General features: G+C 46.1%; 3 protein-coding genes across 8 annotated transcripts; all 3 read right to left on the bottom strand.

Annotated features, from left to right (window-relative positions):
- Nucleotides 1–59: 59 nt before the first annotated feature.
- Nucleotides 60–8,595, bottom strand: brpf1 (bromodomain and PHD finger containing, 1). Of its 6 annotated transcripts, XM_084680473.1 has the most exons (17): nt 7,742–7,895; nt 6,439–7,223; nt 5,938–6,127; nt 5,522–5,809; nt 4,860–5,377; nt 4,578–4,768; nt 4,307–4,449; nt 4,028–4,156; nt 3,548–3,947; nt 3,129–3,437; nt 2,660–2,938; nt 2,417–2,564; nt 2,100–2,233; nt 1,840–1,955; nt 1,597–1,751; nt 1,124–1,265; nt 60–427 (listed from the first exon to the last, which is right to left on the bottom strand). In XM_084680473.1, the coding sequence occupies exons 2-17, from the start codon at nt 7,176–7,178 to the stop codon at nt 425–427; spliced, it is 3,885 nt and encodes a 1,294-aa protein (XP_084536599.1). In that variant the 5' UTR covers nt 7,179–7,223; nt 7,742–7,895; the 3' UTR covers nt 60–424. The 6 variants fall into 6 exon arrangements, with proteins under 6 accessions (XP_084536599.1, XP_084536595.1, XP_084536596.1 ...); XM_084680469.1 differs by lacking the exon at nt 7,742–7,895 and adding an exon at nt 8,366–8,595 and having other exon boundaries at nt 60–1,265; XM_084680470.1 differs by having other exon boundaries at nt 60–1,265; nt 4,307–4,444; nt 4,576–4,768.
- A 726-nt stretch (nt 8,596–9,321) lies between these two features.
- Nucleotides 9,322–11,419, bottom strand: abhd6b (abhydrolase domain containing 6, acylglycerol lipase b). Its single transcript, XM_084681438.1, has 8 exons — nt 11,295–11,419; nt 10,943–11,099; nt 10,744–10,857; nt 10,429–10,561; nt 10,143–10,300; nt 9,929–9,983; nt 9,720–9,820; nt 9,322–9,625 (listed from the first exon to the last, which is right to left on the bottom strand). The coding sequence occupies exons 1-8, from the start codon at nt 11,417–11,419 to the stop codon at nt 9,446–9,448; spliced, it is 1,023 nt and encodes a 340-aa protein (XP_084537564.1). The 3' UTR covers nt 9,322–9,445.
- A 963-nt stretch (nt 11,420–12,382) lies between these two features.
- flnbb (filamin B b) lies at nt 12,383–27,655 on the bottom strand. Its single transcript, XM_084681433.1, has 46 exons — nt 27,319–27,655; nt 26,815–27,063; nt 26,630–26,727; nt 25,891–26,008; nt 25,519–25,656; nt 25,263–25,389; nt 24,983–25,119; nt 24,691–24,884; nt 24,422–24,535; nt 24,157–24,300; nt 23,882–23,957; nt 23,689–23,789; nt 23,015–23,612; nt 22,808–22,916; nt 22,537–22,697; nt 22,255–22,422; nt 22,050–22,173; nt 21,267–21,430; nt 20,982–21,105; nt 20,718–20,878; nt 20,479–20,602; nt 20,203–20,366; nt 19,480–19,603; nt 19,182–19,345; nt 18,959–19,082; nt 18,373–18,533; nt 18,125–18,248; nt 17,842–18,008; nt 17,626–17,749; nt 17,402–17,555; nt 17,048–17,237; nt 16,679–16,926; nt 16,453–16,509; nt 16,210–16,312; nt 15,972–16,112; nt 15,676–15,804; nt 15,394–15,578; nt 15,042–15,183; nt 14,636–14,839; nt 14,396–14,548; nt 14,188–14,310; nt 13,758–14,024; nt 13,467–13,604; nt 13,218–13,325; nt 12,941–13,093; nt 12,383–12,781 (listed from the first exon to the last, which is right to left on the bottom strand). Exons 1-46 carry the CDS (start codon nt 27,653–27,655, stop codon nt 12,594–12,596), a joined length of 7,401 nt encoding a protein of 2,466 aa, XP_084537559.1. The 3' UTR covers nt 12,383–12,593.
- Between the last annotated feature and the right edge of the window lie 248 nt (nt 27,656–27,903).

Raw genomic sequence — 27,903 nt, 5'->3', positions numbered from 1 at the left:
CATACTGCATGACTGCACATAAGTACAACCCTCACAACAGACCAGACCACGACGAAAGATTTACAAAACTCAATGATTTTTTATTAAACTTCTATTTATGTAATCTGTATATATAAAAGTTCTAAAGCCATAGGCCTGAGACTAGAACAGACAGTGAGGCTGGTGTGTGTTTCTCACATCCACATATCAATTATTCCTCATTATTCACCAGCAGCCAGAATAATACAGACAAACAATAACGTAAATTCGTAAACAGAGGTGAAACATACTGTAGAATAAAGGAGAGGACTGCACAGGAAGTGTCCCAGAGATGGTCCAACTACTGGAGTGAAGAGCAAAGGTCCTTGGGAAGCGGAATAAATAACGGTGGAGGTCTGCTCACAGCTGATTGGCCTTGTCATCTGACCCTGTGCCACACAAAAGGTCACTGGACACAGTGACCCAGGGGCGGGCAGAAGGAGTTGTGTAGAGAAGTGTTAGGACCAGAGGTACCATTGTGAGGAGAAAGGATGGATGTGCATATGAAGCTTGTTTGAGTGATTGAATTTCTGCACGTCCCTGCTTGGTGGGTGTGTGTGTGTGTGCATTTGTAAATATGTGTGTCTGTGTGCTGTGCATGTCTGAGATAAAGAGATATACAAATCTATCATTTGTATATGTCTTTTTTGTAATTCAACCCTCCTTTTCTTAAACACTCGTGTCAACCACAGACAAGGAATACTCATGATTCTGGGCACATTATCGCTTTCACATGACCTTAACACCCATTTCCAATTCTCTTAAATACATATTTTACATCTCAGAGTAAATACCACTGTTTGTGCTAAGGTGTGTAAGTGTGTCGAGGGGCATATGCACTTTCCGGTGCTACTGGCATCGTTCCCTGAGTGTTGAGACCACAGGGCAGAGGATCTACCTTGAGCCCCACACACCACATCCTGCCACTACCAGCACCTGCTAGTGGCAGAAGGAGAAGTGGATGTGTGTGTACTGGGGGTGGATGTATGTCACGTCTGTATAGTGAATTAATGTAGTATTTGTTTCCATCTATGCTTCCAATCCAGTGTGTGTGTGTGTGTGTTCAGTCGCTGTCACTAGTGTCACTGCTGGGATCTCCTTGCACCTTGTTGCGGTGCTGCATAGCACGGTGGTAGGCCACCTGCACAGACTTGCGAATGTTGGACTTTCTTCCTTCCAGCATCTTCTCCTTGTCCAGTTCCTGGTCCACCCCCAGAGGAACCAGCTTGGAGCGGGGCAGCCACTGCCTGCAGACACACACACACACACACACACACACACGCACAGAGTTCAAACCCAAACCACATGTGAACATCCTTCATAAGAGCATGTTCTTTCATTGTCCTCTCACAAACCCTCTGACCCCGTTCCAGAAGCAGTAGCAGCTTGTTCTTGCACTTCTCGGTATTTGAAGTAGCATACCGGTACATACTTGCAAAAACATGACTGCTCTGTTGCATAGTGATTGTTTGAGGTTTGCTTTACAGGAAGACAGGAAAGACTACATGAAGAAGCTCAAACGTAAATGAGATAGAAAGGGAACAATGTAGAAAGAGAGAGAGAGAGCATTGTGCTGACCAGGTCCTCTTGTTGTCGAAGAAAAGCACGAGAAAGAGGTGTTCCCTGGCCTCCTGGGTCATCTGCTCCCCCAACTTTAACACGTCAAGGGGGGGCACAGGGATGGGGACTCCCCGGTGGAACACCCCCTCCCGGGGCATCTTTGGATCGATGATCTTCACAGGGGAGGGGGGGGGGGAAGGATCAGTAAGGGCAGATTTGTGTTGCTCGTGTGGTGTGCGTGTCAACAGCAGTGGGCCTCACCAGAGCAGGGTAGGAGGGGTAGCCTCTGCACTTGGCCCACACCAGGTCCAGAGCGTCCAGGGTGGAGTAGTCATCTGAGGTCATCCAGCAGCCCGACCTGGCCCGGCCACGCACTACTGGCAGGAACACACACACACACACACGAGCAACATGGACTATGGAGCTCCACACACACACACCGTGCTATTCCTCTTCTACTGTGAGTGTTTCGGCTCGTCACATTGTGGTGTGCCAAGCGTGGGTGTGTGCTTGGGACTCACAGTGTGAGACACTCCGTGATCCTCCAACAGAGTACGAGTCATTCTCCGTGCCTGACGTCTCCTCGCTACTGTCCTCCTGGAAGGCCGAGCGCGAGAACGAAGGCTTTCCCCTGCCTTGCTTGGATGGAGTGGTACTGGTGAGAGAGACACACAGAGAAAAAGAATTTCACCTCAACTAGAAAGGGCATCAATTTGACATCATCTCTGATCTATAATATGATTGAGATCTTGTTTTCTCTACAGCTGGGGTTAAAATATTGTCACATATAAATTGTTTTTCTACACACAGGCTCCAATGATTCCTTTGTTTGTATCACCTAGTCCTGTCAGAGGCTGCGCTGCTGCTGCTGCTGGTAGTAGACTCAGAGTCAGAGCTGGAGCGAGGCAGGCTCCTCTCGTTTCTGTACACACGGAAACTCTCCGTCACTGGCTGGTTCCCTCCATCGAAGCCGTTCCTGGGCAGGCCTGGCACAGAGAAGGAGAGAGTTTAATGATTGATTCAATGTAAACAAACCAGGTATACGGCGCTACTCAAAAAGTGTAGGGAGTAGTCGTCTGACCCAGGATGGTGTCGTCGTTCTCACTGTCGCTCTCCGAGCTGGAGCTGCTGTGGGGGCTGCGGGCCCTCTTCCTCTGCCTGGGGGGGGACAGCAGGGGCAGCTGAGGAGGGCCCACGGGGCTGGGGCTCACCCCCGTCCCACCGTGGCTGGCGTCCCGGTTCTTAGGGGGGCGGCCCGGCCTCTTGGGGGGTCCGGCAGTTTTGGGGTTCTTCTTGGAGAAGAGGACAGAGGTGCGGCGGCCCACTTCCGAGGCCAGGGCAGAGGAAGACACACTCAGGTCTGCCCAGGAGAGGAGGGGAACACACAGGGTTGACATCGAAATGAATCATGACAGGATGTTATACAGTCTGTCATGGTGTGTGACTAGGAATAATACAGGAAGAATTGCACAGACATGTATCATATCCTCTGTGTGAGTATGTCTTAGCCTGGTTGAAGGGTGAGTGTGTGAATGTGCTCCCACTCACACCTTTGCTACTGATCTCCTGGCTGCTGCTCTCGCCCCCCTCGTCATGGTGACCCGCGGAGGAGGGGTGGTGGGAGAGGGATGGACCCCGGTCCCCGCCACCCCCAGAGCTCCGCCCCCCCGGGCCAACTCCTCCCTCACGCTGGTGGGCCAGTTTCCTCTTGATGACGGTCATCTCCTTCCGTAGGGCTTTGGCCCTCCGAGACCGGCCGATGCTGTGCTTTCCCGAGCTGACCTCATCAAAGCGCGCCTGCAGGTAAAGCAGCTGCTCCTCCAGCGGCAGCCGTCGGCGGTTCTCAGGGAGGAGCAGGTCTGAGAGATAGAGGGAGACGTTATCTATCATGAAACACCAACCAGTCAGGCAGGCAGGCAGGCAGGCACGTGTGTGGGTGAGTCACGGCTGTTGATCCCAGCCAACTCACCTTCCTCATTAGAGGAGAGCGGCCTGTCTCGCTCCCGCTCCCTCTCCCTCTCTCTTTCCTGTTCCCTCTCTCTGTCTCGCTCCCTCTCTCGCTCCCGTTCTCGTTCATGCTGACTGTCCGGGCTGGGCTCTCGGGGGAGGTGCATGCCTGACTCATATTCAATCCCTATTCGCTCTGCCTGACGGCGGGCAGTCCGAATCACGGCTCCGCCCATCTCCCTCAGGCGCAGCGCGGCACGATAGAATACAGTGTCTTTAGCATTGTACTTGAGGCAGTTGTTGACTATGAGGCCAAAGTCTGCCTCGAAGGCCTCAAAGGTGAGGTAGCGGTGTTCCTCAAGGCAGTTCCACATGGTCTGGAAGTCCATTGGCCTCTCGATATGGTCCAGGTAGTCAGGAACCTGGAGACAGTCAGAGGTTAGGATTGATTCATCCTAACCCTTCTCTATCAGTAACCTGTGCACATGCGTGTGTGTGTTACCTCAGCCAGGGGCACAGGCTCAGTAAAGAAGTTGCTGGTGTCTCTCTCCTGCAGCTGCTCCAGAGTGCTCCTGAGCAGCACCAGGAAGGGAGTCAGCTGCATCTCTAGCGCCATCTGCTGCACCTTGATCTAAACACACGCCCACACACACGCGATAAGGTCAACACGGACTCCAAGCACACCTCTCCCTTGCGCAAACACTTCCGCGAGTACGTGTTTTGCAACACGGTGACTCGTGACTGCGTGCGTGCGTACACTCCTGCTCTGTGCACGTCTCACCGTCTCCCTTTTGAGTTTCTCCCTCTTGCGAATGAGCTCCACCAGCAGTCTGGCTCGCTCGAGGTCATGTCTCAGCCTCTGCCAGGCCTTCAGCTGCTCCTTCAAGGCCGACTGCTTCTCCTCACTGTCCGGCTGAAGCTCCAACACACGGGCAAAACACAAGAGAGAGAGTGAAGGTCCAATAAGATGGGCAGATCGCACACACACTCAGAAATGCCCCTTTTACGGCAGACACTGCGGAGGAACAGCCGTCCGCTGTGGGGGATTACCATGGGCAGCTGGGACTGCGGCGGCTGGGGCTGGAGCTGGTCGGCGTTGCGCTGCGACTGCAGGTGGGTCTGGAGCCGGCGCAGCAGGGGGACGCCATTTCGGCTCTGCCTCTTCAGGGTCCAGTAGCTGTGCAGGCGCTGCATGAACTGGCTCTTCCTGGGGACCGTCAGGTTATTGGTGATCTTACTGAGCCTGGTGGTGGAGGGGGCATAGCAAATCATGTTAGAAACCTGTGGAACGGTCAGATAGAGGATCATGCATGTATGTCCTCATGTAAGTCTACCTGTGGGGGGGTATACAGGGCACAGACACCACAGGCGCAGCATTCCTCTTCTCAGCCAGGATCTTTCTAGCTCTCTTCATCTTTAGCCTTGACTTGGCCTTGGCCCTCTTGGCCCGCTCAGAACTCCAGCCCTTGGAGTCATCGTCATGGCCGATGCTGGGTTCGTCATCATCGTCCAGCTCCCCCTCACTGTGGGAGGAGCCCATGCTGGCCCCTCCCACCCCCCCAAGGGGGCGAGCCGAGCCCGGAGGGGTGTGGATGTCGCAGTAGGCGGTCTTGCGGACGCTGAAGGAGGTCCCGTTGGCCCCGGTCTCTCTGACCGGCTCCATCTTCATGTAAAGGCCGGCCTGCTGGGCACAGGTGACGTGGAAGGCGGTGTAGCAGTTGGCCTTGTGACACTGGATGCAGGCGCCGGAGCCCCTCTGTTTGCAGATGTAACAGGTGAGCTTCCATCGGGCGGCGGGGATGTGCTCGATGCTGTCGATGGGCTCCAGGAAGACTGTGTTGGCGAAGCACACCTGTAGAGGGGAGATCAGGAGGTGAGCAGGGGGGGACACTGCCATTGCACAAAAGGGGTAAACCTCATTCCCAGGCTGAGTATGGCCATGCAGCCATATGAGTAGGACACCCTTGAGCACACGCGACCTAAATCCACCACTCACCTCTGGGATCCAGAGGGCACACACCACGTGGGCCCAGCGGGCGTCGTCCGTCTGTTTGAAGGCCCCTCCTTTGTTGGGGCAGAGGGCACAGTCCACTGCCCGGCTGGGCGACTGGAGGCAACGCCGGCACAGCCACTGTCCCTCTGGGATGTAGGGAACGCCATAGCACTCCTGGTGCACGGCCAGGTTACACATGTCACAGAAGAGGATCACGTTGCTGTTCTGGCACTCTCCGTCGTTGCAGATGCAGCACACGGCATCCTCGTCTATCAGAGCGCTGGGGTCGGCCTGGAGAAGATACAAGAGGCACCTTGACATCTCCAGCTCATATTCGCCCTCAGAGGAAAGTAGACTATCCACTACATGGAGTGAGAGATAAATAGACTGAGAAAGACAGAAGGTGGAGCCTAACCCACCTTGTTGTGACTCTCGAAATAGGACTCCTTCTCGAGCCGGTCCATGAGGTACTCAAAGACCTCCTGAGGGATGGGGGTCACACCGTCACTGCGACGCTTGTCGTTCATGATGTCCAGCCAGATGTAGTCCTCCTCATCTATGTCATACTCCACCTCCTCATCCAGCTCCTCCACTGACTTATCTATGTATCTGAGACACAGAGACAGAGAGACAACGAGAGAGAGAGAGAGAGAGAGAGAGAGAGAGAGAGAGAGAGAGAGAGAGAGAGAGAGAGAGAGAGAGAGAGAGAGAGAGAGAGAGAGAGAGAGAGAGAGAGAGAGAGAGAGAGAGAGAGAGAGAGAGAGAGAGAGAGAGAGAGAGAGAGAGAGAGAGAGGGGCAGAAACAAAGGAACAGAGACAGAGGGAAAGGATGAGTCAGGGCCAGACAACAGTAATGGAACTGATAGTTTCTTAGCAGGCATGTCAGGTCAGGAAACACCGAAGCAAGCCTGCTTACTGACCTGTAGTATGAGGAGGGCCGTGGGGGGGCGTCTGGTTTGTCCTGGTCCAGCTCTCTGAACACCACCTCAGGTAGTTTGACAGCTGGCCCAGAAGAAGCGCTGTGATGGTGGGACTCTTTCTTCTTCTCTTTACTCTTGTGCTTACCCGACTTAGGAGTGGCTCCCTTGCCTCCATTAGCAGCAGGGGTGTCTGGTCTGTCCTTTCCGTTCCCCCCTGTCTCGCTCCCTCCTGCCCCACTGTCTCCCCCATTACACGCCCCTCCCCCACCCCCACCAGAGGACGGAGGGTCCTCTGTTCCACTGTCATCCTCCGACACCACATCAATGTTCTCAAATATGCTGATGCGGTGGATGCGTCCGTGGATCTCCAGCTCCACCATGCGCTGGGCCTGGGCGTAGGTCATGGTCTCCCTGCCTGGGGAGTGAGACCGCTCTGACCTGTTCGGACTACCAGGGGTGGTCCCTCCTTGACCACCCATCCCTGAGCCACATCCCTTCCCCACTCCACCCTCCCCATCTCCTGACCCAATCAGCGACACACGAGGGGGCCGGCCCTTCCTCCTCTTCTGGGGCATGCCCTGTGCAGGAGTGGGATTGTCATGGTCATAGTGGTACAGGTGGTACTCAATACCACTGTAACTCTTGTACACCTTCCGGCATGTCTCCACTGGGCACTCATAAGGGGGTTTGGTGGCTCGCAGATTGTGACAGAAAGTCTTCACGTCAAAGTCCAGCCCCATTGTGCCACCGGCCACTGCTGGGACAGCAGATATTCAAGCTTACATCTGGAACACAGAGACATTGAAATGTATCCAACATTTATGCTCACTCCAGATGCAAATCGAGTACACATTCACAAAAGCAAGTCATGTTTGTGATAGCTAAGTAAAAGGATACTATTCTGGCAGCCATGCCAGAAATAAACTGTAGGCCTATATGTTGAGACCCATGTGTGCACGTGGTAACTGTCAACTTTTCCATGGCAACAAACGAAATGCTTAGTTCCAATTATTCAACAGTTTGCTATTTGCAAAACCTATCAAAAACTTTCTTGAGGAATAAACTAGCTAGCTCTAAGATATATTCTCACACAACGTTATACCTGCCCCATGTCTGTTGATTTGTTTACGTGGTCAACATGACTGAAATCGGAATAACTGAATTCCTACATAACGGACAGGATGCTAGCAAGCTATGTTACAAATAAATACGTTCTATCCAAACAATTATGAAGCCCAAACATGTACACTCAAACATTGTTATCCCTCGAAGAAAACTTGGACACACAATACGTTTAACTTACTAACTAAATGTGTCTGTGTTTCGATCGGATGTAGGCTACTATAGGCTATATATATATTTGAATATAGTTATCGTAATGTTTATATGTTGGTTATATTCACGTGCTTTACATCCAACAACCCAGAACATACAGATCACCAAGGCTACTACTGAAGTCGTCTCTAAAGGCACATGTACTCTGATAGAACCCTGGGCAACAATGTTATGAATCTTGTCAACAATCCTTGTTACATTGTAATAGCTTCTTACTGTAGCTCACTGCTACAATGTTTCCCTCCACAATATGACATCACCCTTTTCCAGATACTTCACAACAGGCTATGTTTTGCTGTGATGAGAATTTAGGTTGATCTATAGCTCGTAAAAGAAAAATATGGTTTTGAAAACCACTGCTGATCCATAGACATTGAGAGGAATTTATATATTTATTAACTGTACTGTCATGAACATTAGGATCAAGCCTACTATTGGATCTCCTTACGTTTGCCATGATAGGGTCCTAATGTTTGAACTCAAAGCGTAATCAACATGCAATCAAAATACAATCAACACCATAGCATTCAAAAAGCCCACGTTACAAATACGACACAGAACAACCAATGCTGTGGATTAATAAAACACTTACTACTCAAGGCTCCTCAACGTTGCGTGCTGCAAAAGCTCTCACACCAGAGCGGTAAAAGGGGCGGCTATAGATCAATTTAGTAAATGTTTGGAAACTAAATGTGACCACAAAAATCGTGGCTAGTGTGAAATTGTTTTAAAAATAACACAATATCCCAGCATTTTCATTGTGGTAGGAATAATTCAGGAACTCAAACGAACAAAAGGGGTAGCCATCATTGTACGCCATTGGCGCGCGTGGGCACATTCGTCAGATGGGGGAACGGGTTGTTTCTTGCAGCTATTGCAGACATAAATCCATGCGAATGTTTTTTAACATCTTTCCAGTTTTGTACATGATGTTATAGCATTCAATAAAGGCTTAGATAAATGTATTTATATTATTATCTGCGAATCTTTTGTTATTATTTTCATGGTGGCGAATCTACTAGTGTGTTTCACAGAGCTGAATAATACATACCCTGAATGATAAATAAGCACCGTTCAAAATACCGAACTGGTACTCTTGCACAAAGCAGCAAACAGTGGGAGTGGTGTGATTAATTTAGAGTGCCGAATCAAATCTTTAAATCGATAAGTTTACTTTTTACGCGGTGCATGTATTATAACGTCCTTAATTTAATGGGAATCAAGCAGTCGAGATCAGGCCTTCTTCAGTACTGCAGCGCACTCTACAGCTTGCGTGCATATGTCCATATGGACAACCAAGGGTGCGTTCTATTTCAGTATAGTCTTTTCTCACATGCGTCCTCGTTTAGTAATCACTATCAAGAATGGAGGTGTGTTTAGACAATCTGGGGCGACTTGCAATTGCATAAATATGCACCATTGAGCTTTATGGCCATCTGGGCCTCATACTTATCTAAATGAGGGTGTTTAATAAAATGATAGGGTTGCAAATATAGTTGTTTTTATTTTTTTTATGATCATCAATCGCGACAATCATCAATGCATTTATACTGAATTGTCAATTAAAATACGGTTTGGCTTTATATTAAGGGATTTAAAAATACAAAAGAACAACTTAAAAACTAACAGAGGATGAAACAAGCCAATTACTTTCATGTCACCACATTGGTTCTCATGAGTGTTTCTTGGTGCTGCCACTGGTGCCTTGGGAGATGATGAACTCCATGATGAGTTTGGCTGTCCTACGAGGTCTCTCCATGACGACCGAGTGGCCACAGTTCTCCAGTATGTCCACTCTGCAAGGCCCTGTCAAGGCCTCTGCAAGCACAGCAGCTCCAGACACATCCACCACCTCAGGCACAGGAAATTAGACACTGTTACAATCTAATTACAATTGATCAGCTTTCAGCATTCTCCAATTTAAGTTATTTTAGGTGACCAATTACTTGATCCCGTGTTCCCCATATAACTTGCAAAGGGGCAGTGATGAGATGCAAATGTTCCTGTAAGGCATACTTGGAGTTCTCACCAACAATCTCCATAAAAACTGAAAAATATGAAAGATTATTAAGACAAAGTGTACAATTTCTGAGGCAATCAATCATTGGCCATATAAAATAGAGAAAGCTTCAATGGTTAATTGTCTTTTTCAGACCTTCATGATAAAAGTCATTATGTGGAAGCCGAACATCCACCAATCCCTGAAGAATCTAATAAAAAAAAATAAAAAAAAATAGAAAAATAAATAAAAGGTGTTAATACAGGAATTCAACAGATTCTTATTTTGAATGGATAAACCTCCGATATAATTTAGGAGTAGAGTGTGCTTGGACACAAGGTTGGTTGAATGTGGATCACTAGAATCCCACCTGTTGTGGGATCTTGAAGCGGACGTGTGAGCACAGTCTGAGCATGTCCTCCATATCCTCAGGTGTGGATGGAATCAGAGGGTTGCCCAGACTATATTGACTGTGCTCCAGGTCCTGGAGATGATTGTCAAATTTGGTCTCACTGGGGTACCGTATACCTTCAAGGAGGAAAATAAATGGTTACTATTAATGACTGCAAGATAAGGATGTGTGTTTGATTGAGTTTCATTCACATATTTTTTCTCTCTCAAAACAATCAGAAGAAGACAATGTTATCTACACTGACCAGCAGGACAGATGAGAGTAATGTAACAGATGTCTGAGGGGTAACAGGCAGCGTACACCCCAGCCACATTGCCCCCCATTGAGGTTCCAACCAGATGAAAGGGCTTCCTGTTCAGGCGAATTGTCTCCACAAACTACCAAAGTAGAAAAAGCTTCCATTATTCTCTGTCTGATTAGCTGTTCTGATACAATGCTGTACATGTACTACAACTTTTACTTAATTAAAATGGTTCAAATCTATACCGAGGATGGTAAATACAGTGTATACACAAACTAATATAGAGGAAGCTATTATGGTAACAGCAGCAGAACCCACCTGATGTATCCTTCTAACCTGGCCCTGGATGGAGTAGTCCTCTGCATTGGTGCGTGTGGTTCCCTCATGGCCAGGCATATCCACACAGAGTATGTGCAGGTGTTTGGGCAGATACTGAACAACATGAATACAGACAAGTACTTGTGACCCTCAAGTTGACCCTATTTAGTGAGAATAAGATACAGATGAATGACCATACCTTGACCACAGTGAGCCATGTGTCTTTGTGAGCTGAGAAGTCATGCAGCATGAGGAGTGATGGTCTGGTGCCTGGCTTCCCTCTGTAGGAGTAGCAGAAGCGGTAGCCTCCACATTCTGCATGACGCACCTGCAGGCCCAGGGTCCTCCTCCAGTACCTGCAGATGACAAGATCATTTGATTGCTGTCTGTATAGCACACATGATTTGGCAACAACAAATATAGAGTTTGTATTCGGGGTGAGATTTGGTTATGTGTGTGTTGCCTTGTGTATGTTGGTTATGTATGTGCTTATTCTAACACATGATAGATGACACAAACTGAAGGACATGGTTACAGCCTCTAGGTCTTACCAGTAGTAAACTTTGATGAGGGCTGAGGGCCAGAGAAAAAAGGAGGCGACAAAAACCAAAATGGGAATGGCCAATGTTCCACCAGCAATGACAAACAAGTTCACCACATCCAGATCCACAGCCATGACTATAGGGATATAACAGTTTCTATCATTCTATATTCAGAAACAAAATGTGCTCTATATGGTTTAACTTCAGCAGAATATGATATAGACACAAGTATCCCCTTACCCTATTAAACACAATTTACTCCTGTTTGACCTTCAATTACACATGCATGGGTAAATGTTGGGTCAAGGACATCTTGGAGCACAATCAATATATTAAATTCAGCTATTACAGTACAGTGTTGATAGCCTTATGAGGAACATACTGGGGTACTTTGAAAGCTATTCATTCCTTGAACAATTGGCTAATCAAGATCATAATCAGATATACTCATATGATATATAATAGTTATTGAATGTATAATTCAAATATGCACAAAAGAAAAAACTGTCCTCATTTCCAAATTCCACAGGACGCATTTTCAAATTCCATAGTGGCAGAGTTTAACCAAAACGATGAATAATTCTGCAATCAAAGACAATTTGCCATATCTTTAGTATATCTAGTGTTAAAAACGTTTTATAACATTCTGAAAGGATATACTTACTTGATCTGATGACAATATCTTTCGATTCCTCTCGAATAACTATTATGGACTGGAATACTAGACCAAGGAAAAGTCAATCAACTATCGACTTTTCAAACGGCATGCAGATGCTTATTTTCAGTTCGGACAAGCGTATTAAGGTCTAAAACTCCGATTATTTAATCTGGTTCTGTATTTAGATTTCACTTTAAATATGTTTTTGAATATTGTAGATCTTTGCTGATACCATCGCTCTAGTGAGGTCATATTGATTTGTTTTTTAGAAATGGGAAAAACCGGACCTCTATATATATAATTCGGTCAATCTTTTAAAGGGAACGTACAAGCTTCTAAGCCAATAGACCTACTTATATTTTCAGGTCTTTGATCGAGGTGCAAGACAAATTGGCATATTGCACATCAAATACAAAAAAGCAAGTCAATTTGTGGTGTTTGTGTGTGAGTCAAACAAGCTGAAACTTTATTAGGTCTACCGCAAAACAGCAAGAAAAGTCAGCAAGAATAGTTACTATACATCCAAGAAATGTCACATGTTTACATAATTCCTGTATCATTATCCTCTTCCTTACATATGCAGAAGTGTTGTGCTTTATCATTCTCAGGAATCCCACCCACCATACCAAAACATCAGTCTACAATAAACTTTATGGAACAACTACAAGAAAAGGAGATCCAGGAATATGCTGCTCTCCCCACTTCACTGCCAAAACATAGCTGCCTTTCTCTTTGACCATGTAGCTGACCTCATAGTGATTGTTGCCAAGGTGTTTGATTGACACCTCCTCACAGGGAATGGTAGGACCATGCATACCTACAAGGAGAAGGTTCGTGCCTGTAGGACAACATAAAGGATACATGTTTGTACTCTCTTCACAATAATAAATGTAAATACAAAAACATTCTTATCTGTTCCCACCAATCTGATTCAAATAATTATATTAAATAGAAATCATGGAACCTTCATGCCAAAGCTCCTTTCCTGTATGCTCACCAGCTTTACTGCAGTCAACAGAGAAAGCGTTTCTCCCCCCCACAAAGGCCTTCCTTAGGCCTGGGCCACTGCTAGCCACCTTGGAGGCATCAGACAGGAAGGAGGACCAGATAGAGGAGGCTCCACACCCACTGGGTAATGTCATCTGTAGGCCTGTGATGATTATCACAATTTGATCACAATGATTTCACATTTAGTCCTGTCATCATGACTATTATCCTGGGTCTGAAACTCGTGTGTGACCTTAACTCTTAGTTATCACAGAGCAGAGGCCTACCTGTGTCTTTCTGTCCCAATGCTTTATCCACAGGAACATAAACTGGCACCAAGTAAGGACTGTCTTGAATGTGCTCATTGTTGAACTTGACAGACACCTCATAGTCACCTAGTCACCAGAAAAATTATCTACTTTAGATGACGATGTAGTTATGTATTTGATATCAAATACATTTTGATATACTGTTGTAGCAGTCATAATAATAGTTGGGCTCTAGGAAATGTGGAGAGGAGTGCTGTGTATCTGGACCTGGTTCTGGAGCGATGTAGGAGATACCACAGGAGCCATCCCCTCTGTCCTCCAGGACCAGCTCTGCCCTGCTAGGACCCTCCACTGCCACTGACAGATTCCCAGCACCCGCTTCGCGAGCCCAGACACTGAAATCAACTGAGACATGACATCATAATGCTGATTTCAGTAAGGTGTTTGTTTTGTTGGTCACCTGTTCTTTCTTAATCACAAAGTGAATTATTATCATTATGTACTAGTCAGAGGTAAAGATACAGACAGTGACCTAGTCAATGTATATTTCTACTCTACCTGGGACGCTTGCTCTGGCACTCTGCAGTCCCAGACCCCAGGCCTTCACCTTTTCTGGTCCTCCATCCTCTATAAGACCCACAGTATACTGGAATGGGCTTCCAGGGATTGGCTGGCTTCTGTACAACACATCAACAGCATGGACACCAGTTTCACTGGGCACAAAGCACACAGTGTAGATGTCATTTCCTGTGGTGCTCAATGTAGCTTCCTCTAAGGCCCCAGAGGGACTGGACACCTGGGCAGACATTTGGTGGGGGTCGAGACCTACAGGAAGGTAACGGAGTGAACATTCAGTATCAGGTTGGAGTGAATCAGTACAAGATGTTAAAGTACAGTAGAAGTCTTTGTGAGCAGTCATGCTTTGCAGTATAAAGAGATGTAGACAGTAACCAGAGGTCCATGAGGTAGATGTTTGTTAAGATGTTACCTGGTATTTTGAGGTTAATCCCGCAAGTGTTCCCCACACTGGTAATAGTGGCTGCTCCTTGGTAGTGGGTGATGCTCTCTCTCACATGACCACTCTCAGTAACCTCAGACCTGAAAGGACTCCCTTGCAAAAACACACAGTCCAGGTTTAACTAACACAATTGAATGTGGGGCTGCGTGTGTGCCACGGGGGGGTTTGAAAGGGCTACCTGGGACATGTTCATCTGCAAATTTGACTGAGACTGTGTAGGCTCCAGGCTCTGTGGGCTGGAAGGAGACCCCACACGTTCCATCCTCCAGCTCCTCTGTTTGGATCGCCACGTTACTGGGTCCTTCGACAGCCAATGTCAAACCTCCATATCCTGACAGTAAAAACACGTCAAGTTCTTTCTTACAGCAGAAGTCCATTGCTATTAGCTTCTCATTCTCAGAGATAATTCCTGACTTGCCTGCTTCTCGTGTATCAACTACAAAGTTCGACAGCTCACAGGTGCGCCCCTTGTCTAGCCCCGGACCAAACACCTTGACCCGACTGGCGTCTCCAATCTCCAGTGGAGTGATGATGAGAGGAATTGGACTGTTGGCCACATGCTGACCATCCTTCATGACACTGACCAGGTGTTCTCCAACTTCTTTGGGAATGAAGGAAATACCTGCGCGACAAACCAGAAAGCAACAAACAAAGGACCTCATTTCAATTATGATGAATTATTCTGACTGTGACTTTTTTTTAATTCCTGGGTTTAATTCTGAAGGCCCACTGGGCATAACCACAGCATCCTTCCTTAACATCAATCCAGCTGTCACCCTCTCTCAACCGATCCAATATATCATAGTCAGTTCCTTGTCTCTCACCAATGTGGCTGTCAGGCTGCCTCTTGAGGAGGCAGGACACGGCCAGGCCTGAGGGGTTCAGGATACTGGCGGTGAGCAGGCTAATGTCCTCCTCTGAGATGTCCAGGGTAAAGTCAGCCAGTGTGCCCAGTCTCACCTGGGACTTGCAGGCACTCTCACCACTACCAGTCACTGCACTGGGGCCAGTAGCTGGGCAAACAGGGGAGAGGACAATCTTTTGATGAAGAACACTTCCAACTGTTACCTACTGTGAATCTCTTTCAAATTAAAGTCCAGTGATCAGTGATCCCAAACAGTCAGGATTAATTCATGATGATCAGTTAAGAGTCCTCCATCCTGGCAGCCAGCATACACAGTGCTTACCAGTGATCCTGGCCTTGAAAGGACTTCCTGGAATGTGATTGTCATTGTGGCGTACCAAGATGCTGTAGTCTCCAGCTGCTGTGGGCAGGTAGGTCACAGTGCAGGTACCATCTCTGTTATTTAGGCAGCGGATCTCAGCCTTAGATGGACCCTCCAGGGCGATGTCCAGTTCACCTGGGAAGTTTAAATGAAAGATCCATCTGGTCCGTGTTTGTCTACAGTGTTATTGTGTCCTCTTTTGTCCTCATATTTTCTCTGTTGCAGCACTTACCAAGGGCTAACTCTTTGTTGAAGATAGTAAAGGCTGCAAGCTCATTGGAGGTGCCATAGATGAGGCCAGGCCCATGTGCCATCAGGTCACTACTGCTGGCATTGTTCACATAAAACTGGAGAGGACTCTCTGAAATATAGGTTTTGTGTAACAAAAGCTTGGTTACAATACTTTTTTTCAACACTTATGGGTCAGCCTGACACCTCACCCTCTGGAAAAGTCTGAAAAGGTAACAGAAACTAGATTGTAAGGAAACATACACGGTATATTGTACTATCAACGCCTTACAGTCTTACCGAGGATAGTGCTGCCATTTACTGTGATGTGCATTTGATGCAGGCCTTCCTCAGTAGGATCATACATCAGAGACACTGTTCCATCTCCATTATCAACCACCTCAGCTTGGGCCCTACTCCCTGACGGCATACACACTTCTCCTGAAGAGTTAAAATACAACAATACAAATACATCACCAAGCTACAGCATAAAGAATTGTGTACGTCTAAAGTTGAACCTGGGTGTGAAAGATCTCACCCGTAATCTCGCTCTCAGGGAAACCAAAGGCCATGACAATGTCAAACGGCATCAGTCCAGTTGGGTTTCCTCTCCTGAGGGGAATGTAGGAGCCGTGCATCATCTGCAGAGGAGGGGTAAGGAGAGACTGAGTGGTCCTGAAACTAAAAGATTGAGGATGAGGTGCAGTACATACAAAGAAAATATTTTCTAAAGTGTGTCAGGAAGATCATGGATCAGGGAGGAAGTTGAGTTTGTTCATACCGTAAGCTGGAGGCTGTCCTTGGTAACTTGTCCCGGGTTCAATTCATTGTCAGGTGGCTGGTCAAACACAAAAAAGATAACACACACAACTATTTGTGACTGATTGGTTTATGACTGATACAGAACCAAAACTGCATAAATACAAATAATAAATATATCACATTATCCCTGACTTACTCTACTTTGCTATTTTAAACAAAGGGTTAGACCAGTTACAGCCTCTCACCATGACTTCAAAGGGTCGGGTGAACAGACACTCCCCTCCAAAGCCTGTTGAGAGGATGTAGTTCCCTGGCTGGCTGGCACTGTAGCAGATCTCAAAGGTCCCATCCTGTTTCTCAATAACATCTGCTTCCACCTCCGTTCCATCAGGAGTCAACACAAAACATGAGACCTTGCCCATCCCAGCAGACTGTGTGTTCACCACAAAGCCAATCTCTTCCCCAGCACTGATGACAGTGCCCAGCCCAGGACCTGGAGGATGAGAAGGCAAAAGTTGAGTGGCTTTCCATCTGAGTATGATGGTTTAGGGGGGTTCAGGAAATAAAAAGTAAACAATTGCAAGGGCGTGCCCATAAGTATCAGCACTTCAGACCTGTGACAATGCACTTGTCAGCGTCCCCTGTTGCGATGACCCAGACATGAAAGGGTGAGGAGGGGATCTCATCACCACCATATCTAATGACAACCTGGTAGCCACCAGCTTTGTCTGGAATGTAGGAGACCTCATAGGTGCCATCATGGCTACTACTGATAATGTTTCTTCGCTCTCTGCCATCAGGATCCTGAAAATAATAAACAGTGACACGCAGCAGAACCAAAGTTCTGATCAATGATTATGTAAATTTTCATGAAATGTCCCAGTTTGTTTTTTAGATTTCTTCAGAGGTTAAAAGCAAACACAATATGTTTGAATATGTACATGAATTCAAAATAGCTCCAAACTTACAATAATCCTCACTGTTAATTCAGCCTTTCCTGCTTCAGTTGTGTCAACAACAAATTTAGCAGGAAGGCTGGCAGGTAGACCCGATTTCAAACCTGGTCCACTGGCCTGGACTTTACTGGCATCGTGACAGGAAAGCAAGTGGCACTGAAAGGGACTGGGGAAGGATAGACCATGAAAACAAGAGCATGATAATTTGAAATACATTCTTCAGCGTTCCATTTTACCTGCAGAACTCCTCCTCATCAGCATATTTAACCAGCAGAGAGTGAGTTCCCTCCATGGAAGGAGAGTAGGCTACTGAGTATGTTCCATCTCCATTATCTGTCACCTCCACATGTTCAATTTTCCCTGTAAATCCCATTGTTTCAGGTTATGTATGTTTAATAATATTCATTGGATATTTTTATTTTATTTTCAGTATGTATTTTCCCAGCCCTCACCATTGGGCATCATCATAGCCACAGATTCTGGGGCATCTCCTGTCTTGCTGCAGCCTATGGTAAAGTTCTGAGGGACTTTGGCAGAGACCCTTGACTCTGATTCAGTATCACCAGAGTGTTTTGAACTGATGGCGTCAGTAGCAGGCTTAACATGGAAGTTATAGGGACTGTCAGAAAAAAGGGGACATTTCTGTCACGTGACACTATAGTACATTCAAATGCAGTAGTACAAAAGTATACTGTAGTATATAATGTTACTTTTCAATGCCATTACATTATTTACCTGCAGAACTCCTCCTCATCAGCATATTTGACCAGCAGAGAGTGATCTCCCTCCATGGAAGGAGAGTAGGCTACTGAGTATGTTCCATCTCCATTATCTGTCACCTCCACTCGCTCCATTTCCCCTGAGACCACATGTAACAGATTTGTGGAAAATGACAATCTACTTGACAACTACAAAAGAAGCCATCTAATCACTTCCTGTTGTTTGTTTCATTGTTCATTGTTTCATTTTGGTCATATTTTTACCACTTGGTGTCCTAACAGCCACAGACTCTGGGACTTCTCCATTCTTGCTGTCAATGGTGAAGGTCTGAGGTATCTGAGCACAGACTCCTGACTCCAACCCTGGTACAGAGATGCTCAACTTCCTGCTGGGATCACTTGGCACCACTTGGAACTGGAAGGGACTACAATAAATATATAAATATTCGGTAACACTTTAGATGAGCTCACCAAATTCATAATTTATTAACCAATTTGTTACCTATTAGTTAACGGTTTGTTCAACATTAGTTATTTATTGTTTATACAAAATGTATCATTAGTAAAGCATTTGTTCACACAGTTAGGGTTAGTGTTAGGGTTAGGGCTAGGGTTTAGATTTAGGGTTTAAGTTTTGGTTAGGGTTTAGCTTTACTAATGCTTTACTAATGATACATTTTGTATGAACAACAAATAACTAATGGTGAACGACCCGTTAACTAATAAGTTACAAATTGGTTAATAAATTATGAATTTGGTGAGCTCATCTAAAGTGTTACCAAATATTCAAGTTTAAAGTAAATCATTGTACTAAATGATTGTCAAATTAAAATTCAACCACGGGACTCACCTGCAGAAGTCATCTTCATCAGAGTATTTAACCAGCAGAGAGTGATCTCCCTCCATGGAAGGAGAGTAGGCTACTGAGTATGTTCCATCTCCATTATCTGTCACCTCCACAAGTTCCATCTTTCCTGAATATATCAAATGAGATAAAAAAACATAACTGTGCGTAGAATTTTTAACTAACACTTCTTGTTACCACAGACAGTAAATGAGTACCAGACACTCACCACTCGGTGTCATTACAGCCACAGACTCTGGAGCCTCTCCACTACTGCTGCTGTCAATAGTGAAGGTCTGAGGAACTTTGGCACAAAGTCCTGATTCCAAACCTGGACCAGAGACCTTTAACTTCTTGGAATCATTGGTGGGAAGCACTTGGAAGTCAGAGAGACTACAATAGAGGGCACAGATATGTTTTCCTGTCAATGTAGATACAGGGTAAGACCAACTGTGACATAAGTTTGAAATGAGGGAGATCAGAATCAACCCACATTTCTTTATTTTATATTTCCTTTCAAGTCTAACCTGCAGAACTCCTCCTCATCAGCATATTTGACCAGCAGAGAGTGATCTCCCTCCATGGAAGGAGAGTAGGCTACTGAGTATGTTCCATCTCCATTATCTGTCACCTCCACATGTTCCATCTTTCCTGTTGGTATGGCAATACATGAAAGAACCTGTCATGCATGTTTAGTTTTAAGATGCCTTCCAGAGACCAATTAAATACTATGATGTACATACAGTATGTAGTGAAATAACTTAATTACCACTTGGTGTCCTAACAGCCACAGACAATGGGACTTCTCCATTCTTGCTGTCAATGGTGAAGGTCTGAGGTATTTGAGCACAGACTCCTGAATCCAAGCCTGGAAGCAAAATGTTCAACTTCCTACTGGGACCCTTTGGCAGCACTTGAAACTGGAAAGGACTGAAATATCATTGAATAATTTATTTATACATCAGAAAGAAAGAGGATCCTCAAAACAATATTAAATGTAATAATTGGATTTACCTGCAAAACTCATCTTCATCAGAATATTTAACCAGCAGAGAGTGATCTCCCTCCATGGAAGGAGAGTAGGCTACTGAGTATGTTCCATCTCCATTATTTGTCACCTCCACAAGCTCTAACCTTCCTAGATAATGAAGAAGATGAGTGAAAGCAACTTAAGAATGTAGATTGCAGTTGCAAACTTCTCAGTTTGGACACACATTTCAGAAAGCAGCAACATAAAACCTATTTCTTACCACTTGGTGTCATCACAGCCACAGACTCTGGGGGTTCTCCACTACTGCTGCTGTCAATAGTGAAGGTCTGAGGAACTTTGGCACAAAGTCCTGATTCCAAACCTGGACCAGAGACCTTTAACTTCTTGGAATCATTGGTGGGGAGCACTTGGAAGTCAGAGATACTGAAATGAAGAGTATAATAATTATTCATTCTTCACATAGGTTGAAGGTTAATGTAAGGTTACCAAAAGATTACTTTATCAATAAAAGACAGAAATAGACCTAAAGTCTTACTTGCAGAAGTCATCTTCATCAGCATATTTAACCATGACAGAGTGAGCCCCTTCAATGACAGGAGAGTAGGCTACTGAGTATGTTCCATCTCCATTATCTGTCACCTCCACTCGCTCCAATTCACCTGTTTGTACATTAAAAGAAAAACAATGTTTATACCAGTAGGAAAAAAAACATATCTTTACTTGGTACACATTCTTGCTTTATTAAGCTATTGTATTGAAGCATTACATCCTTACCACTAGGTGTCCTAACAGCCACAGACTCTGGGACTTCTCCATTCTTGCTGTCAATGGTGAAGGTCTGAGGTATCTGAGCACAGACTCCTGAATCCAACCCTGGTACAGAGACGCTCAACTTCCTGCTGGGATCACTTGGCACCACTTGGAACTGGAAGGGACTACAATACATGTTTATTTCAAAAGTGATTTTTGATATAAACTGGTTACAATGTAAGGTCAAAATGAAAGTATGGTGAAAGATGTCACCAGATTTGTCCTTGCCTGCAGAACTCCTCCTCATCAGCATATTTGACCAGCAGAGAGTGATCTCCCTCCATGGAAGGAGAGTAGGCTACTGAGTATGTTCCATCTCCATTATCTGTCACCTCCACAAGTTCCATCTTTCCTGCATATATCAAACAAAGAAAACGTTATCACTGGCCAAACCTGTAGTAAGATACACTGTAAAACATGTCATAACATTACCACTTGGCATGAAATATGCATTGTTATTAAACACACTTACAAACTATAAATGAGAATGTGTTTGATGTTTCAGACACTCACCACTTGGTGTCATTACAGCCACAGACTCTGGAGCCTCTCCACTACTGCTGCTGTCAATAGTGAAGGTCTGAGGAACTTTGGCACAAAGTCCTGATTCCAAACCTGGACCAGAGACCTTTAACTTCTTGGAATCATTGGTGGGAAGCACTTGGAAGTCAGAGAGACTACAACAGAGGGCACAGATATGTTTTCTTGTCAATGTAGATACAGGGTAAGACCAGCCATGACATAAGTTTCGAAGTGAGGGAGATCTGAATGAAACCAGATTTCTTTATTTGACATTTATTTTCAAGTCTAACCTGCAGAACTCCTCCTCATCATCATATTTGACCAGCAGAGAGTGATCTCCCTCCATGGAAGGAGAGTAGGCTACTGAGTATGTTCCATCTCCATTATCTGTCACCTCCACATGTTCCATCTTTCCTGTTGGTATGGCAATACATGAAAGAACCTGTCATGCATGTTTAGTTTTAAGATGTCCTCCAGAGACATACAGCTGTACATACAGTATGTGTTGAAGCAACTTGATTACCACTCGGTGTCATTACAGCCACAGACTCTGGGGGCTCTCCACTACTGCTGCTGTCAATAGTGAAGGTCTGAGGAACTTTGGCACAAAGTCCTGATTCCAAACCTGGACCAGATACCTTTAACTTCTTGGAACCATTGGTAGGAAGCACTTGGAATGGAACTGGACTGTAAAACAAGAAAGACATGCCAGGATGAAACCCGACAGATTTGTTGCATAACAACTCATGTTTAGATTTGTTGCCTCAGACTCACAAATGACACTCATCTTCATCAGCATATTTGACCAGCAGAGAGTGAGCTCCCTCCATGGAAGGAGAGTAGGCTACTGAACATGTTCCATCTCCATTGTTTGTCACTTCCACAAGTTCCATTTGACCTACATCAATAAATAAATGATTATGCATTGAGTCTGTTCATTCAACCTTATTTTAACTGTGAATGCACAAAACCCACTCACCACTAGGTGTCATTACAGCTACAGACTCTGGGGCCTCTCCACTCTTGCTGCAGTCAATAGTGAAGGTCTGAGGACTTTGGGGACACATTTCCATCTCCACACCTGACCCAGAGACTTTCACATCCTTACTATCTAAGGCATCTTTCACTGGTACTCTGAAAGGGCTTCCTGCTTGAACAAGTGAATCTTAATTTAATTTTATGATTGTACATTATGACATTTAAAATATGAGAACATATTGTTTTGATATGTTTTCATATTGTGTAAACGGTGGCAGCTTGCCTAGAATGTGTTTTCCTCCAGAAGTGATGTTAATGTCATAGACTCCTGGCATACTAGGGACATATTGGATGTCATAGTGGCCATCTTGTTTTTCTATGCAAGAGACCATGGAATCTGATGGTCCCTCGACACTGATGTCTAGACCTCCAGCTCCATTTCTGCTACAAATCAGATGAGTGTTTGTAAACACAGGAGTCTCATGGGTTAGCGAGTAAGGTTCCCCAGACTACAAGGTAACTTGATTTGTTGCACACCAGACACCTCCTCTCACCTGCGTCTGACACTGAAGCTGTTGTTCTGTCCTGTTACACCCTGTACAAGTCCCATGCCACTGGCAAAGAATTTGGCTGGTTTACTTTTTTCTTCAAGGTCATTCTGGTCTGGAGATACATAATTCACAGCACATCACATAGGTACTATTGATTAAAGCACTGTTGATGACATTATTTAATATTAGTCGATTTAAAATCCAATTCACCTTCCCCCTCTGCCTTTCTCCCACAGACCTTCACCTGGCTGGTGTATACAGCTGGATCCACCACCACCTCAGAGGGGAAGTTAGCCAGCACCTTCCCTCCGTACTTCAGCCTCAGCGTGTAAACACCTGCTGTGAGGGGCACGTAGACCACTGTGTAGGTGCCATCCAGGTTTTCTCTTACCTTGGTTTTGGCCCTGTGGCCAGACTCAGACACAGCCTCTGCAGACAGCTCTCCAACCCCAGCGAGGGCGCAGTCTATGTTCACAACACACGGCTCGCCCACTTTGGCCTTGGTCAAACCTGGCCCAGACACCACCACCTTTGAGTGGTCAAAAGGCATGTGGACATCAGCCTGAAATGGGGAGCCTGGGATGTGTAGTCCTTGGAAGAGGATGTTGATCAGATGTTTTCCACGTTCTGTTGGCAGGTAGGTCACAGTGCAGGTACCGTCCTCGTTATCCAAACATTTCATTTTGGTTGGGCAGGGTCCATCCACTGTCACACAGAGCTGCCCGCTGCCACAGCTCGTTGTGTCAATGGTCAATTCTGCCAGGCTGCCAATCACACCCCCCTTTAATCCTGGCCCATAAGCCTTGACCTGAGGAGAGGGGACATTTGTGTGAGTGTGGTTGTGTGTACGTGTGTGTGTCTATAGAATGTGTTAAGCAATTTACCTTGCTTGCATCAGATGGCAACTTCGTTGGACTGGTTACATTCAGGTCAAGCTTGTCGATATAATCAATGCTTTCTGCAAGGTTTTGGTCATTCCCATCTCCTACAGTAGAATAAGACCAAGGCTTCATTCTAACTCACATTATAAGTCAGTAAACATTTAACCTTTTATTCAAGTAAGGAAATTCTGCTCACCAAGTATCCCTGACCTTTTAGACCTTTTTGTGGAAGTGTTGAACGAAGGTTCAATTCTAACCCTGGCAGGCATCACCTGTAATAAAAAAGATACACTGTATACGTAACAATCTGTGTTGTGTCTTCAGGAACCTCACTGCCACAAATATCAAAACATGTTATTTATAATTAACAATAATACATTTAGTACATTGTTTTGTAAGTACTAAACATTTTGTTTAACATTTCAGTGTGACAATTCTGTCCAGAGACAGAAGACATCTCAGAGCACTCACTCTGAAGGGACTGCCAGGAACACTAACTCCTCCCCAGGACACAGACATGGTGTGTTTACCCTCGGTCACTGCTGTGTATGAACAGGTGTACACGCCATTCTCTTTATGGACCACTTCCACACTGACCGGCTCTCCATCAAAGTTCTGTTCACCAGAAAAAGAAGGATACCGCATATATGTAAAAACTTAATTCCTCTGTATCAAAGCCCTGATATCCAGTATAGAACATGAAACAGTAATCAAGAAACGTAATACAGTAACTAACCTGTGCATAAAGGCCCAAAGATCCATCTCCAGCAAACCTGGTATCCACTGTGAACTCTATGGCACGCTTCAGTACAAAGCCATTTTGACTGACTCCTGGTCCAAAGACTTTGACCTAAAACATGACAAAACAGAAAGAATAAATAGGCACAAGGCACTGTTTTGTGATGAATACCAAGCACAAATAATGGTGGTGAAACTACCGATACATCTGTGAAACTACCACAGATGGCCTCAATGAAACGAGTACAGAACTGCTAGACCACATGCCTTGTGTGGGTAGGACTTCTTTCTGCTTGGGCTAATGTGGGACATGAAGGGACTGTCCTGGATCTCCTCCTCATCACATGTGACATGCACGGCGTATTCCCCCGGCTCTGTGGGCCAGAACCTCACATCACACGAACCATCTTCCTGGTCATCACACTCCATCCTGGCCTGAGAAGGACCCTCGATGGCAAAACCTGCAGACCACAGGACAGTTATCCTGAACATCCTGAATACTATTGTGTGTCCAATGCACCCATTAAGCTTATAAACTGGGTCATCCAAATGAACATACCCAACATTCCTGCCTCAGCACAGATAGATTCCACCACAAAGTCAGCTGACATTCCCACCACACCCCCCTGCAGACCGGGGCCCCACGCACGCACCACCTGGGGGCCAGCCCTTGGCCACACCCCAACCTTAAACGGGCTGTCAACAGACACCACAACATACTCAGTTGGATAGGCTACATTCACAAACACAAATGTAAAAACATTTATGGATTATGTATAAAGAACATATTGAATCACCCCCAATATTTAGACCAGGTTTAGAGTTGTGTCAGTGTTCACCTTTTCAGAATGTGTTCCCCAGCCCATGTGATGTCTATGGTATGGTGGCCGTGAGCAGTAGGGTGGTACTGAAGAGTATACATGTCATCCGTGGCATCTTTCAGCTGAACAGGTACCTCTGAGCCATCTGCCAAGTGGGAAACAATGAACACGTCTACCATGAGAGCAAGGCAACGTCAACAAACAATCAGGCACTGCAGCATAAATAGAAGCCGCTGCTGATGTCAAACAGAGGAAGGAGGAGGAGGAGACTCACCAGGTCCTGTGACATGCACCTCCAGGTCGCCAGGCCCAGCTCTGCTGGTGTCCACCTTGAAGTCTGCAGTCTGGCCCACCCTCAGGCCTCTAGGCTGCAGCCCCCGACCACTCGCTCTGCAGGCCTTTGGCTTGGACACTGAAACACACAGTATGGAAAGAAACTATGAGGGCAAATGAGAAGACTGGATATCTCCTGATGAAAAAGTAGGTTTGTACTGTACAAGGATGACCAACTCAACGCTAATCCAAACATCCTACAGTACCTAATCTTACTTAAAAACAGATGTGTGTAATCAAGTGAACTGATGCTAATGAGCATGTTTGTATCCAGCAAGGATCCCATTTTAAAGGGGTCAAAACAGGGACACACCTGATTTGGGTTTCAGAGGGGCCCCGGGTTTCAGCTGGGCTTTGGGAAACATTGACAGGTAGGTCATGATGGACTGCTCATCCACCCTGGGGTCAATGATCTCCTCTGGGGCGATGACCTGCTCACAAAGGAATTATACCTATGATGCAATCTCACAATTGTAAAACAGATGTTAAACTCCTACTTGTTCTCTTTGAAGGTGTGGCTGAACTTAGCTAGAGTGTTAGTGAGGGGGCCCTACCTCCAACCAGCGGGGTTGAGGTGATGTTACCATGGCAGTCTGAACAACCCCAGTGATCTAACTCTGCTATGTGACATGATGTCATCCATCAACCCGCTGTGTGTGTGTGAGAGAGCAGAGTTCTGACACCATTTATTGAAAAGGAGCACTGGAGGCCTGGCTTGTGGTAAACACAAGAAAAAAAGACGGACGATGAGGTGGATGGCGAGCACTTTTCCCCAGTGGCTTTTCCGAGAAACAAAAGCCAAAGATGTCATCGCCAGCTATTACAAAACAGGATAGGGAGGTGGAGAAACAGAACTGGATATGGCTGACTGGAGCTGTGCTGCGCACATGATTTACTTCCCTCTGGACATTTCAGCGTATTACTAGTGTGTGTGTGGGGGATTTCATAATTCACACCATATTTCCTTCAAGGAATAGACTTTTTAGAACGTCAAGTTTCAGGCTAGCTCGATACAGCTAAACCAATAGAATGTTAGTATCCCTAACTGTCACCTGTGGCACCCCTAGCCATTCGTCAGCCTGCTGCATAGCCTCTCTGGCGTTGTCCACTCGCTGAACCTCGTCCCAGCTCTCCCAATCAGGGCACAGACCTAGTGGAGAAGGGGTCAAGGACCTTTGAGTCAGGTAAGTCAGAAACAGAAGGGACCCAACTAGACTATGAAGGTCAGAATTCCCACCTGGGGCCAGTCCATCCACCAGGGCTCCCAGAGCCTTGCCGTTCATCCAGTCCTGGCTGAAGTTGGTGATGGGCAGCTCAGGCACCTTGTCCTGGATCCAGCCCAGCAGCCGGAGCTCCGGGGTCTGCTTCCTGGCCTTGTCCTGCCCCCCGTCCTCGAGCAGTGGAGAGGAGATGGAGTAGTGGAGGATCAGTGTCCACACCAAGCCCAGGATCAGCTTCATGTTCCCATCTACTATGGCCTTGCTGTCTGTGGGGACCAGCAGTATGTATAATGTGTGTTAGCATTGTGTTCAGCCACTGTTGCATACTCAAACTGCAATCACAAGAGCATTAATAATGCAACATAGTGTCAAGCTGTCAGTTCCTTTCACTTTAACCCCCCCCCCATTTAAAAATAGTATTTTGCTTTAACTTAACACTGAGTATGTCTGTGTTTCTTTTGTCTGTGTTCTGTTTGTTTCCAATGACAACAACAAGCCTCACTACTAAGCCCCTCACCTACCTATTGACACCAGCTTGATGTTCTCCTGCTCCAGGAACTCCAGAGCCACAGAAACGTTGTCCAGCCTCATCTGTCTAAAAGTGGGCCGTGTGTGGTACCTCCTGAACATCTTTTTGTGGCTCAGCACCTCCAGCAGGGCAATGAGGGTCAGTCCATCGTTCAGGTCAAACTGGAGGTCCTCGATCTCCCGGTCCACGCAACGCAAGTGCTCGTTGCACCAGCGAGTGAAGGTGTTCTTCTGGATCTTCTTCCAGGGTGCGTCGTCTGCAAGGTTGCTCTCCGCTGAAGACACGCTGTGTTCAGCAGGGGAGCCCTCCACGGTCTGTGTGGAAGACATCCTGCTCCAGCTTCTTTCCCCTCGCTCCACTAGAATGTGCTCTGCAGGTCCCCCGTAGTGTGGTGGGGCTTATAAAGGAGGGTGAGGTGGGGAATTTGAGAAGCCATAACCTCACAGAGTTCATATGTTTTCGCTAGAGGGAAGGGACAAAATACTCCCCTTCCCTGTTATCTTAACAAAACACGGCCAGGACCAATTATACTCGAGGAGTACACACACGCAGGGGGAACAGTCGAGCAGACATATCT

Source organism: Hypomesus nipponensis, chromosome 18 (assembly GCF_054491055.1).
Source record: "Hypomesus nipponensis isolate SF chromosome 18, ASM5449105v1, whole genome shotgun sequence".
NCBI classification, from domain to species: domain Eukaryota; kingdom Metazoa; phylum Chordata; class Actinopteri; order Osmeriformes; family Osmeridae; genus Hypomesus; species Hypomesus nipponensis.
Note: the sequence above shows the minus strand (reverse complement) of the source record. Positions and strands in the feature narration are given on the sequence as shown.

Bases quoted from the DNA above. Each gene is read 5' to 3' on its own strand.
- brpf1 (XM_084680469.1), bottom strand. From the start codon at position 7,178: ATGGGGCTGGACTTTGACGTGAAGACTTTCTGTCACAATCTGCGAGCC. The intron at 5,810-5,937 runs GTGGGTTAGGCT...TATCTTCTCCAG, and splicing joins ATTTCGAGAGTCACAACAAG to GCCGACCCCAGCGCTCTGAT. The intron at 4,450-4,577 runs TGGTAATCCCCC...TTGCCCGTGTGT, and splicing joins GCCGCAGTCCCAGCTGCCCA to TGGAGCTTCAGCCGGACAGT.
- abhd6b (XM_084681438.1), bottom strand. From the start codon at position 11,419: ATGGCTGTGGATCTGGATGTGGTGAACTTGTTTGTCATTGCTGGTGGA. The intron at 10,301-10,428 runs GTCAGTGTAGAT...TCCTCCTTGAAG, and splicing joins TACTCTCATCTGTCCTGCTG to GTATACGGTACCCCAGTGAG. The intron at 9,984-10,142 runs GTGGGATTCTAG...TTTTTTTATTAG, and splicing joins GCTTCAAGATCCCACAACAG to ATTCTTCAGGGATTGGTGGA.
- flnbb (XM_084681433.1), bottom strand. From the start codon at position 27,655: ATGTCTTCCACACAGACCGTGGAGGGCTCCCCTGCTGAACACAGCGTG. The intron at 19,346-19,479 runs GTTAGACTTGAA...CCTCTATTGTAG, and splicing joins GATGAGGAGGAGTTCTGCAG to TCTCTCTGACTTCCAAGTGC. The intron at 15,805-15,971 runs GTAAGACTGTAA...CCTATATTTCAG, and splicing joins AAATGGCAGCACTATCCTCG to AGAGTCCTCTCCAGTTTTAT.